The following is a 12311-nucleotide window of genomic DNA, read 5'->3' as shown; positions in this document are numbered from 1 at the left end:
TACTTCCATGTGCCGTCTGGAATCTGCCTCACCTGACCACTGTCGTGTCTTCGTCTGGCAGATATGGACATCACATTTACTCTTGATGCCAGAATGCAAATATCCCTCTGCGCATCACGCATATATAGAAATGCATCCTTAAAATGCTCTATAGACAATAAAATCTTGTCCCTGTCAAGGGTATCAAAATTTTCAGTCAGGAAATCCGACCAAGCCCCCTCAGCGCTGCACATCCAGTCTGAGGCGATTGCTGGTCGTAGTATAACACCAGTATGTGTGTATATACTTCTTAGGCTATTTTTCAGCTTCCTATCAGCTGGCTCCTTGAGGGCGGCCGTATCTGGAGACGGTAACGCCACTTGTTTTATAAGCGTGTGAGCGCCTTATCCACCCTAAGGTGTGTTTCCCAACTCGCCCTTACTTCTGGCGGGAAAGGGTATACCGCCCATAACTTTCTATCGGAGGAACCCCACGTATCATCACACACTTCATTTAATTTATCTGATTCAGGCAAAACTACAAGTAGTTTATTCACACCCTACAAAATACCCTTATTTGTGGTACTTGTAGTATCAGAAATATGTAACACCTCCTTCATTGCCCTTAACATGTAACGTGTGGCCCTAAAGGAAAATACGTTTGTTTCTTCACCGTCGACACTGGAGTCAGTGTCCGTGAGGTAAATGGGCGTTTTTACAAGCCCCTGACGGTGTCTGAGACGCCTGGACAGGTACTAATTTGTTTGCCGGTCGTCTCATGTCGTCAACCGGCTCGCAGCGTGTTGACATGATCACGTACTTCCACAAGTAAGCCATCCATTCCGGTGTCGACTCCCTAGAGAGTGACATCACCATTACAGGCAATTTGCTCCGCCTCCTCACCAACATTTTTCTCATACATGTCGACACACACGTACCGACATACAGCACCCACACAGGGAATGCTCTGATAGAGGACAGGACCCACTAGCCCTTTGGGGAGACAGAGGGAGAGTTTGCCAGCACACACCAAAATGCCATAATTATACAGGGACAACCTTTATAAAAGTGTTCCTCCCTTATAGCATTTAATATATATTTATATCGCCAAATCAGTGCCCCCCCTCTCTGTTTTAACCCTGTTTCTGTAGTGCAGTGCAGGGGAGAGCATGGGAGCCTTCCCCTCAGCCTTTCTGTGAGGGAAAATGGCGCTGTGTGCTGAGGAGAATAAGCTCCGCCCCCTTTTCGGCGGGTTTTTTCTCCCGGTTTTTAAGAACTGGCCTGGGTTAAAATACATACATATAGCCTTAATGGCTATATGTGATGTATTTATTTTGCCAATAAGGTACTTATATTGCTGCCCAGGGCGCCCCCAGCAGCGCCCTGCACCCTCCGTGACTAGGTCAGTGAGCCGTGTGACAACAATGGCGCACAGCTGCAGTGCTGTGCGCTACCTTCATGAAGACTGTGAAGTCTTCTGCCGCCTGTTTCCGGACCTCCGTTCTGCCGTCTTCTTCAGCGTCTGTAAGGGGGATCGGCGGCGCGGCTCCGGGACGAACCCCAGGCTGACCTGTGTTCCGACTCCCTCTGGAGCTCAGTGTCCAGTAGCCTAAGATCCCAATCCATCCTGCACGCAGGTGAGTTGGAGATCTCTCCCCTAAGTCCCTCGTTGCAGTGATCCTGTTGCCAGCAGGAATCACTGAATGAAACCTAAAAAAAAACTTTTCTAAACAGCTCTTTAAGAGAGCCACCTAGATTGCACCCTTCTCGGACGGGCACAAAAACCTAACTGAGGCTTGGAGGAGGGTCATGGGGGGAGGAGCCAGTACACACCATGTGACCTAAAAGCTTTTTTAGATGTGCCCTGTCTCCTGCGGAGCCCGCTATCCCCCATGGTCCTGACGGAGTCCCCAGCATCCACTAGGACGTTAGAGAAAAGTCCCTACTTGGTCTTTTACGAGGACAGAGCAGAGCTCAGGACTAGGCAGCAGTTCCTGCTGAAGGTGGTCTCTCGTTCCACTTGAACCAACCTATTGTGGTTCCGTCAGGTTCTGGCACTTCTGTTCCTCCTGAGGCATTGGATGCAGTGCGAGTCATGAAGATCTATATCAAGAGAACAGCTCGGATCAGTAACACGGACTCCTTATTTGTGCGCTATGGTGCGCAGAAAAGGGTTGCCCTGCTTCTAAGCAGTCCATTGCTCGTTGGCTTAGGTTTTCTATCCAACGGGCCTATGGTTGGCAGCCTTACCTGTTCCACAGTCTCTGAAGGCCCACTCAACAAGATCGGTGGGGTCTTCCTGGGTGTCTGCCGGTGGAGTCTCGGCCTTGCAAATATGCAGAGATGCTGCCTGGTCGGGGAAGAACACCTTTGTGAAGTTCTACCGGTTTGATACCCTGGCCAAAGAGGATACCCAGTTTGGGCAGGCGGTGCTGCAGACGTCTCCGCACATTCCCGCCCGCCATTTTATGTTAGTGATGTGCTGGTGTGTGAATCTTGTCGTTATGTTCCTTCTCTCAAGTATGTCCTTTCTCCTTCGGGCACTGTTTTACCTATAACTGCCTGTGGGAGGGAGAATAGAGGGGAGGAGCCAGCACACTCAGTTGAAGAAATTTAAAGTGCCCCAGCTCCTTTGGACCCCGTCTATACCCCATCGTACTAAATTCCCCCAATATCCCTTATGGACTACGAGAAAAGGATTTACTGGTAGGTAATTAAAATCCTATTTTTTAAATGTGTGCGTCCTTATTGGTGTTATTTAATGGTGTCATTCTTAAATTAACAGCCATGCGTTGAAACAGCCAAGTTTCAACGCATGGATGCCGGTAGATCACCGGTAAGTAAGTAAACAAAAAGTAGATCCCAGGTCTGAAAAAAGTCTGGTCACCCCTGCACTAGACAATATTTTGAATGGATTTGTCTGATTCAGACGGTTTGGAACAAAAAATTGCTCAAAATCATGCGTGTACGCTATATTTGTGTACCCCTGCTGTTTTCAGCGACGTCTTCTGGTCAGCCCTACATGCAGCGCAATCTGAGGATATCGTCATTGACAGCATACTCCTGAATGTGGCCACTGACTATGTATCTTTAGGTCTTTTGCAAGATTGGACACTATGTATGCACCATGGGGGTCATTCCGAGTTGATAGCTCACTAGCTATTTTTTGCAGCGCTGCGATCATATAGTCGCCGCCTACGGGGGAGTGTATTTTCGCTTTGCAAGTGTGCGAACGCTTGTGCAGCGGAGCGGTACAAAAAAGTTTTGTGCAGTTTCCGAGTAGGTCTGAACTTACTCAGCCGCTGCGATCACTTCAGCCCGCCCGGTCCCAGAACTGACGTCAGACACCCGCCCTGCAAACGCTTGGACACGCCTGCGTTTTTCCACCCACTCCCTGAAAACGGTCAGTTGACACCCATAAATGCCTTCTTCCTGTCAATCTTCTTGCGATCGGCTGTGCGAATGGATTCTTCGTTAAATACATCGCCCAGCAATGATCCACTTTGTATCCGTACGACGCGCCTGAGCATTGCGGTGCATATGCATGCGCACTTTGCCGAGTTTTGATCTGATCGCAGCAAAAAATAGCTAGCATGCGATCGGGTCGGAATGACCCCCTATATCGTTTGTCTGTGTGTTCAAAGGAAATTGTTGACGATATTGCATCATATATATATATAAATAAAATAAAAATATAAAAATATATATATGTACTGTAGGAGTGGCTCTGTATATATCAGTGAAGAGATCGGGAGACGTCCGCAAATATCTCAAATAACATTTATTACGTATACATACACAAAAACATACATCTAAAATCTAAAACAATAATCACCTATCAAATATGCATATGACCAGTTTGAACAAGGGAATATCACTAATTAGCAAAAAATGTGTGAGGTTGATTAAATAACTGTCTTAGTGACACTTTATATAGTTATATGCTTAAGTCCTGAATAAACAGTGTATAACACTGTAATAGGCAGTCTCTTAATACTGGGTCCACACACGGAGTTGTTACTTTGTATGTCGGCGTCCCGGCTGTAATGGAAACAGTTCAGTGTGAAACTGAAAGCAGTATAAATAGTTACCACTATTGAGGAAGTCCCAAGGCATTGTGGGACGAAACACGTTGATACTGCACTCCTGAAAATTTATACTGGTATACCACCACGGGAAGCTGGGAGCATTGATTATCGTCCACTATTCACCCTGCCAATACATTCATCCGGGAGAGGTGGTGAACTTCTGCAGCCACAGGCAATCCAGCGTTACAGCTATCTGGCCGATCAGCAAATATCGGAGCCTGCAGTGAGCATATTCTGGCTGAGAGCCTGCAGTTCCACCTATAAGGATATCCCATCCCGGCGCACATCACACGGGGCGGTGACGGCCTCACCACCGAGTGAAGAAAAGGGACGGATACGTCAGCCCAGCAAGGAGAACCAGTGGTAACTATTTATACTGCTTTCAGTTTCACACTGAACGGTTTCCATTACAGCCGGGACGCCGGCATACAAAGTAACAACTCCGTGTGTGGACCCAGTATTAAGAGACTGCCTATTACAGTGTTATACACTGTTTATTCAGGACTTCAGCATATAACTATATAAAGTGTCACTAAGACAGTTATTTAATCAACCTCACACATTTTTTGCTAATTAGGGATATTCCCTTGTTCAAACTGGTCATATGCATATTTGATGGGTGATTATTGTTTTAGATTTTAGATGTATGTTTTTGTGTATGTATACGTAATAAATGTTATTTGAGATATTTGCGGACGTCTCCCGATCTCTTCACTGATATATACAGAGCCACTCCTACAGTACATATATATATATATATATATATATATATATATATATATATATATATATATATATATATATATATATATATAATTCAACATTGCCTATATTTAGGAAAACAAAAAAATCATTAACACACAGCGCGATGTTTTAAATATCTATCCATGTATGTACTTGTATGCCTAAGACTCTAACTAAGTCTTAAAAACATACGCTGCAGTGTGTGGAATTCTTCTCTTTACTTATTCACCTGTGAGATATCTTTAATTAGCGCCGGGAGGGTGGAATTGGCATACCACCAAGAGACAAGTTCTCTTTATCTTTTCGATATTGCATCAGTTGCCTGTCGTCTAGTATGTACCCAGCTTTAGAGACACTAAACTATGGATGTGTACACACGGTGAGATATTTTCTTTCGATTTTGACTATATAGTCAAAATCGCAAGAAAAGTTAGTGCAGATCGCAAGGTGAAAGTCACCTTGCGCTCCCGATTCGATCGTGATGCGCGGTCCCGCCAGGTCGGCATCGCAAGAAAAGATAGACTGTACAGGCAAGTCAATCCTTGCTAGATCGGTGTACTCTCTAGTTCATCTCACATGTCAATGACATCTCACATAAGCCAAAATCGAAAGCACACATAGTCCATATCTCAAGAAAAGTTAGTCAAAATCGGTGGTGCTGGGCTCCGGGGAGTTCAAGGGAAATCGCAAGTGAAAATCGGGCATAGCAAGGATCTCACCATGTGTACACACCCTATGTCAGATGGGAAGGTAAAGAGGAACTTCTTTCCTGGTTGCATGCACTGGAACAAATGACCAGTACTCCGCCCTGTGCAACATATGCACCTGACAACTTTAAGAAGGAATCCAGAGCACATCTCATATTCTATACAAACTCAGGGCCTGAAATAGTCTGCTACTACTGCTAAGGGAGCAGTTCAAGCTTGGTTCCATAATAACAATATCTTAAGTAATTAATGAAATAATGTCATCAAGGGCAGAAAAGACAAAGCTTAAGGGCTGATTTCAATTAGTGGCGAAATCAAAGTAATTTACCGCAATTACCTCTTTTGCCAGTTTCACATGTCTTTTACCACAAAAACTGACTTTTTACAGGTATGTGCGCTCCCGAGATTCACCCTATTCAAATGCAAATTAGCAAAAATTGGGATTACCGAAAAAATTGGTGACAAATGTGAATGGGTGAATCTGCCCGTACCCCTCAAAAAAGCTAAACTAACATCGGAAAACAGTATAAAAAAGTTTATTATTGGTTATAATAAACATTTATGGTACTTAATTGGGTCAAATGGCAGTTATAGGCATATAAAAAATAAAAATGAAAAAATAAAAAACATTATAGAAACTTTTTTTTTTCAAGCAAAATAAGTGTTAAAATGAAACTTGGGCATATAAAAATGGGTAAATATAAATAAAAGTATATATTTGGGTCATTTTTCCCAAAGTAATTGATGTTAAAAATAGGAACGTGACGACTCAGGAAGTCCGCTTCCCAGTTGTCCAGAAGATTGCTGACAGAGCTCTTGCATTTCTTTCTGCCCAGAGGAGTATCTTTGACACCTCTCGAATGCAGGCTATGCTTTTTGTCCCTCCTTGTCGATTAATATACGCCACCGCCGTGGCGTTGTCCGACTGTACCTGGATCACGAGGAGGCCTGAAGCAGAGCATTGTAGATCGCCCGAAGTTCCAGAATGTTGACTGGAAGGAGGCTTTCGTGGGTTGACCACCTGCCCTGGAATGGCGCCCCTGGGGTGACAGCTCCCCATCCCCTTAGACTCGCATCAGTCATGAGGAGGGTCCAATCCTGAATCTCAGGCCTTCCAGTAGGTTGGAGGACTGTAGCCACCACAGGAGGGAAATCCTGGCCTGAGGTAACAGCTGAACCATCCGGTGCATCTGTAGTTGTGATCCGGACCACTTGCTCAGGAGATCCAACTGACATGTTCTGGCATGTAACCTCCCTTACTGGATAGCCTCGTATGAGGCGACCATCTTTCCCAACAATCTTATGCAAAGATGGACGGACACTCGAGTAGGTCGGAGTGCCACGCGGACCATCTCCTGAAGTGTTCTCGCCTTGTCCTCTGGTAGGAACACCTTTTGGGCCACAGTATCCAGCAACATCCCCAGGAACAGGAGCCTCTGAGTTGGCTCCAGGTGGGACTTCGGTAAGTTGAGGATCCACCCATGGTGTGACAGAAGTTGGATAGTGCAGTCGATATGGAGCAATAAAAGCTCCCGGGATCTTGTTTTTATCAGAAGATCGTCCAGGTAAGGGACAACATTGACCCCCTGGACCCGGAGTTGGAACATCATCTCCGCCATCACCTTCGTGAATACCCTCGGGGCTGTAAACAGGCCGAAGGGCAGAGCCTGGAATTGGAAGTGATTGTCCAGCAGAGCAAACCGCAGGTACGCCTGATGAGGCGGCCAAATCGGAATATGGAGGTAGGCGTCCTTGATATCCAAGGAAACTTCCATTTTGAACTTGAACACCTTCAAATAAGTATTAAAGGATTTTAGATTCAAAATGGATCTTACCGAACCGTCCGATTTCGGCACCACAAAGAGGTTGGAGTAAAACCCCTTGCCGCGTTGCGGTATTGGTACTGGAACAATGACGTGGTACTGGACCAACTCTTGGATGGCTTGTTGCAACGTAACCTGCATATCTTCCAAAGCTGGTAAGCTTGATTTTAAGAATCGTTGGGGGGGTGAAGAAAGAGTACTATCGAATGCTTGTAGCATTGAGAAACGAGATTTCTCACCCAGGTATCCTGGCAGGAAGTCTCCCAGACGCGGCTGAAGTGGCGTAGTTGAGCTCCCACCTCGAGATCCCCTCGGGGTGGGTGGGCGTCGTCATGCTGAGGCCTTAGCGGAAGCAGAAGTGGTGGACTGTTCCTGGGAACTTGTGTTCGCAGGCTTTCTGGACTTACCTCTTGTGCCTCTAGTCGCATTAGAGGCACCTCTGGTCTTAGATCGAAATCTGTGAGACCAAAAGGACTGGACAGACGGCCCCGGGTAGGACCGTCTCGCCGGCGGGGCCCCAGAGGGGAGAAACGTGGATTTTCCCAGCCGTAACTGTGGAAATCCAGGTATCCAATTCTACCCCAAAAAGCCATTCCCCAGTAAAGGGGAGGGATTAAGCACTACATTTGGACACTGCCATGGCAGTTTTAGGAGGGTCACCATAGTGACCAAGGGCATATTCCGCAAGAGGCCATCCTGAATTTGAGTGGCCCAAGAATGAATAGCATGGGTCATCCAGCAACCCGCAATGACTGGCCTTTGTGATACACCCGCTGCCATGTAAATATATTTGAGTGTAGTCTCTATTTTTCTATTCCCAGGATCCTTTCTGGTAAAGGAGCCCGGGGCAGGCAGCACCGCCTTTTTGTACAGGCGAGAGACTGATACATCAACCCCAGGGGGTTCCTCACAAAATTTCCTACCTTCAGGAGCAAATGGGAAAGTGCGCATAAACTTTTTGGACATTTGGAATTTTTTGTCTGGATTTTTCCATGCCAATTTGAATAAGTCATCTGACTCTGTAGAGTCAGGGAAAGTGACATTAGGCTGCTGTGACTCAACGTTTTCTGGAGGGAGCTTTAACACGTCCCGTATAGCCAGAATTAGGGGTCCAATACCCTAAGCAGAATCGGGATCCAAGTCATCCCCATCCTCTTGCATATCCTCATCTGTATAAGAGAGTAGAGCAGGTAACCCACGCTTCTGTGGACCTGCAGCTAAATCTGCAACAGCTTGTAGTAGTAGCTGAAACTTCTGTGCATTTGCAGTGAGCTGTGATGACATATCGGACATCATAGTTTTAAGAGACCCTAGCCAGTGGGGCTCTGGACCCCCTCCTCCAGCCCCTTCACTGATCTGTGAAGATTGGCTGCATTTTTCACAGGAAACAGAATCAGCAGGTAATGGAGAGCATACACTGCACAGCTTGTGTTTATCCATGTTTCACAGTAAGCACAATAACACACACACACACACACACACAGTTATATTGCAAGCCTGCCCCCACCAGCACACCCTTAGCTGTACAGCCCCAGTGAGGTTATCAGCTCAATATATTACAGAAAATACTAACAAATCAGGAAGCGCGGTGTGTGCCGAGAATGGCTGCTGTAAACAGAGGAAGGTGCCAAAACGCCTCAGGTCCCACTCTGAGGTAACTCCGCCACCCCCTTCCCCCCGATGGTGCCGGAGTTACAGAGATAATTATACTGGCAAAGTCTCCATATAACATAAAAACATCACAAGTGCTAGTCAAAGCGTTTTGTGCCAGTCTACACGGGGGATCTTAGCGGGACCCCCCTGGGAGGGTCCCATATGCCGCGCCCGTGGTCAGACGCACAGTGAACCGGGGGACCATCCTAGCGGGGCCCCCAGTGTGTACTCACCACCGATGTCACCAGGTTTAGGGGTGTGCGGCGTGCTGCGGCTGGGACAGCCAAAGGCGCAGTGCCGCGCTGAACAACAACCCCTCAGGAAGGTCGTTCTGCAGCGGGAAGCAGTTCTGCACCTCGTAAGGCTGGTGATCGCCCCCCCCCCCGCCCCCCCACAACTCCTATGGTGCAAGTATGCTGTTGCCCAAACAGCAAACCGAAAATAACCAAACAGAAAGAAAAAAAAGAAAGAAAGAAATTGAAGAAAACTCTGGAGCTCAGAGATGTGCACACTCTCCTGAGGGCACTTTTTTCTAAACTGCCTGTAGGAGGAGGCATAGAGGGGAGGAGCCAGCACACCCAGTTGAAGAAATTTAAAGTGCACTGGCTCCTTTGGCCCCCATCTATACCCCATCGTACTAGATTACCCAATATCCCTTATGGATGGTAGAGAAAATACAATGATCAGACGTATCATATATCATTGCTATATAGCGTTAATTCAGCAGCCTAGGGTATATCTCTGTTACATAAGGTCCTCAATTGCTTAAGTTGGCCATATACCGGACCAACTTTAATCTAACTAGTTGGTTGGCTGTAATGAATATCTGGAAATGTATGGGAGCAAATAAAAATCAGCCGTTTGCACCCCAAAAAATGTAAAATTGACAAATACTGACATTTGGAATGATTTTAATCTACAAATACTTTAACAGATTTTCATTCCAACCAGCCAACTCATTGAATGAAAGCTGGTCTGGTGTATGGCCAGCTTTTTACGCAAAGAAGATCCAGAACACATTTCCCCTGCAACTTCCACTCACTCAAGGAAATTCTGCCAACACGCCACCAAGGAGAAAGAGAATACCTCTACACAGTGTACAGGAAAAGGCTGTCCAGGAACTAAATTTAATAGGTTCTGAATTCTCAGAACCTATTAAATAAAAGAAAAGCAAGAATGTTTTTCAAATAATTAAACTGTAAAGCAGGCAGAAGAAAGTTTTGAAATTAAAACAAAATATTATTTGACTTAGGAAACTGTAGACCAGAAGGCTGCAGGGTACAAAATTGTAACCCGTTGGTGCCCTGACTCCAGCCCAGCCATCCTATACCCAGCGTTATGCCTGTGCCCGCTAGTGGACGCAAAGAGAGTTTACTTCTTCCTATAAAAATAAAATAAAAATGACATCTAAATTGTATAGTGTACCTTGAACATGACAAACATGTACAGTGAATATAAGATTTGTAATCATTTTATTGTCAAAATGTAAAGCGCTTTAAGAGAAAATACAGGTCTAATAACATTGGCAGCTCAGAACATTTCAGTACCTACAAATTGCCAAAACAATTAGACTTACTACAGTGTTAATAATGCAACAGATGTCCATCTCTTACCATCTCCAATTCCAGGAAAGAGTCAAGCTCATCCCCAATAACGTCATCAGTAAAGTAATTGGTAGAGTTGGTTTTAGAAGCCATTGGGAGAGGACATGCAGCAGGTCTCAGGCTATCATTTTGACAGCTAATGCCTAGCGTGGAGGGGAACAGTTTTGAATCCTTGGAAAATTCTGCAAGAAATACAATGACAAGATATTGAATGCAAAAAAAATGACAAAATGTTAAGTGCAAATTTGTTCTTTAACCCTTTAAAAGCTAAGGACAAGTGGGACTCATCCTTACTATGTACATCAGAATTTCCCATACTCCACCATTACAGTCCAGGTTTTAAGGACAGCAATGCTTGAGTCCAGATGGTTGAATCAAACTGACTGAGGTCCTTAATAATTCACCTGTGCTCAAGCATATTCTTAAAACCTGGACGGTAATGGCGGAGTGTACATGATATGCTTATGTACATGAAAAGCGCCAGGTTGAGCCCAAGCTGTCCTAAGCACTGCAGAATTTCTAATTGGGTGGGGGGGGCACACATAATTAGGACTCAAATAAAAGGCACCACATGCTTGTTAGCGGATTTGAGGAGGGGGCTTGAGAAGTCATAATGAGAACAGGCTATTGTAAGAAGCCAGGGAATTTGGATAGCACACATACAGCACTATCGCCTTAATCTTTGTGCCCAGAGATGAAGTGGGACCCTCGTCTAAGAGATGAAAGCCCCTTTTGTGGGATTCGGGTGGGTGGGTAAAGGGTATGAGTTTGTACTCTTCGCCTGGAATTGCATTTCCCTCACAGAGTATCGTACTACAGATATAGCCATGCTTATCTTTGCTGCGATGCGGCATGCTGCATGGCGGCATGCCAGGATGCGATCATTCGCAGCCGGCGAATCCTAATGGAATAAATATGCTATGTCACATCGCAACACATGCCCACCTGTGTAAATGTCATCTACAGATCCAATACTGTTGGAAGCCTGAAAAATAAAATAAATGAGCCAAGAAAATGTAAAACCACACAAAGAAAATATTATTTGGAAAATGCTTAAACCTTTTGGAGATTTTACATTTACTTTTAGATACCTTTTTATGGCGTGATGGAGTCAACAAAGTAAATTAGCACCCAATAACTAAAGAATAAAACATAAAAACCACTTTGGGGGGTATCCTATTAACCGTGATAACGTATTCTACGATCGTGGCTAATATTATGGCACCTATCTCTCAAAAAAACAGGTTATCGCACCCTGCACACTCCCAGTTATCGCACCTATACTATTCCAAAACGGCGATAACGGGATTTGCGCAATAATTCTAGTCAGCAAAAGCGGTGATAAGTATAGGAGAAAATTAGGAAATCTGCCTGGACCTGGCAAATAGTAAGACTAATAAAAGGAAAAAAATTATAGAAGTCCTGAGACATCGTGGTTGGAGGAGGGGCGATTGCGGGGGTGCCGCGGAGGTTTCGGGGGGGGGCGTGGGGGGGGGGGGGGAAGGGTGCCGTGCATGGGGGAGGGGCTGATGCGGTGGGTGCGGAGCCGCTGCGGGTTGGGGAGGGGCAGGTGTGTGGGTGCCGCGGACGGGGGAGGGGCGGGTGAGGAGGAGCAGCGGGTGGGAGAGGGGCGGGCGAATGCCGCGGACAGGGGGAGGGGTGGGTGTGTGGGTGCGGGAGGGAGGGAGTTCCGAGACACCGCGGGTGGGGGAGG

General features: G+C 45.9%; 1 protein-coding gene across 1 annotated transcript in view; it reads right to left on the bottom strand.

Moving 5' to 3' along the window:
- The window catches only part of LOC134958822 (zinc finger CCCH domain-containing protein 7B-like), a 296536-nt gene that overhangs the window by 186858 nt on the left and 97367 nt on the right, over positions 1-12311 (bottom strand). The window contains exons 9-10 of the mRNA XM_063941538.1: positions 11543-11582; positions 10607-10779 (exon numbers count right to left, since the gene is read on the bottom strand). Of these exons, the coding sequence (XP_063797608.1) occupies positions 10607-10779; positions 11543-11582 (213 nt within the window). The remainder of the gene's footprint in view (positions 1-10606; positions 10780-11542; positions 11583-12311) is intronic.

Source organism: Pseudophryne corroboree, chromosome 9 (assembly GCF_028390025.1).
Source record: "Pseudophryne corroboree isolate aPseCor3 chromosome 9, aPseCor3.hap2, whole genome shotgun sequence".
NCBI classification, from domain to species: domain Eukaryota; kingdom Metazoa; phylum Chordata; class Amphibia; order Anura; family Myobatrachidae; genus Pseudophryne; species Pseudophryne corroboree.
Note: the sequence above shows the minus strand (reverse complement) of the source record. Positions and strands in the feature narration are given on the sequence as shown.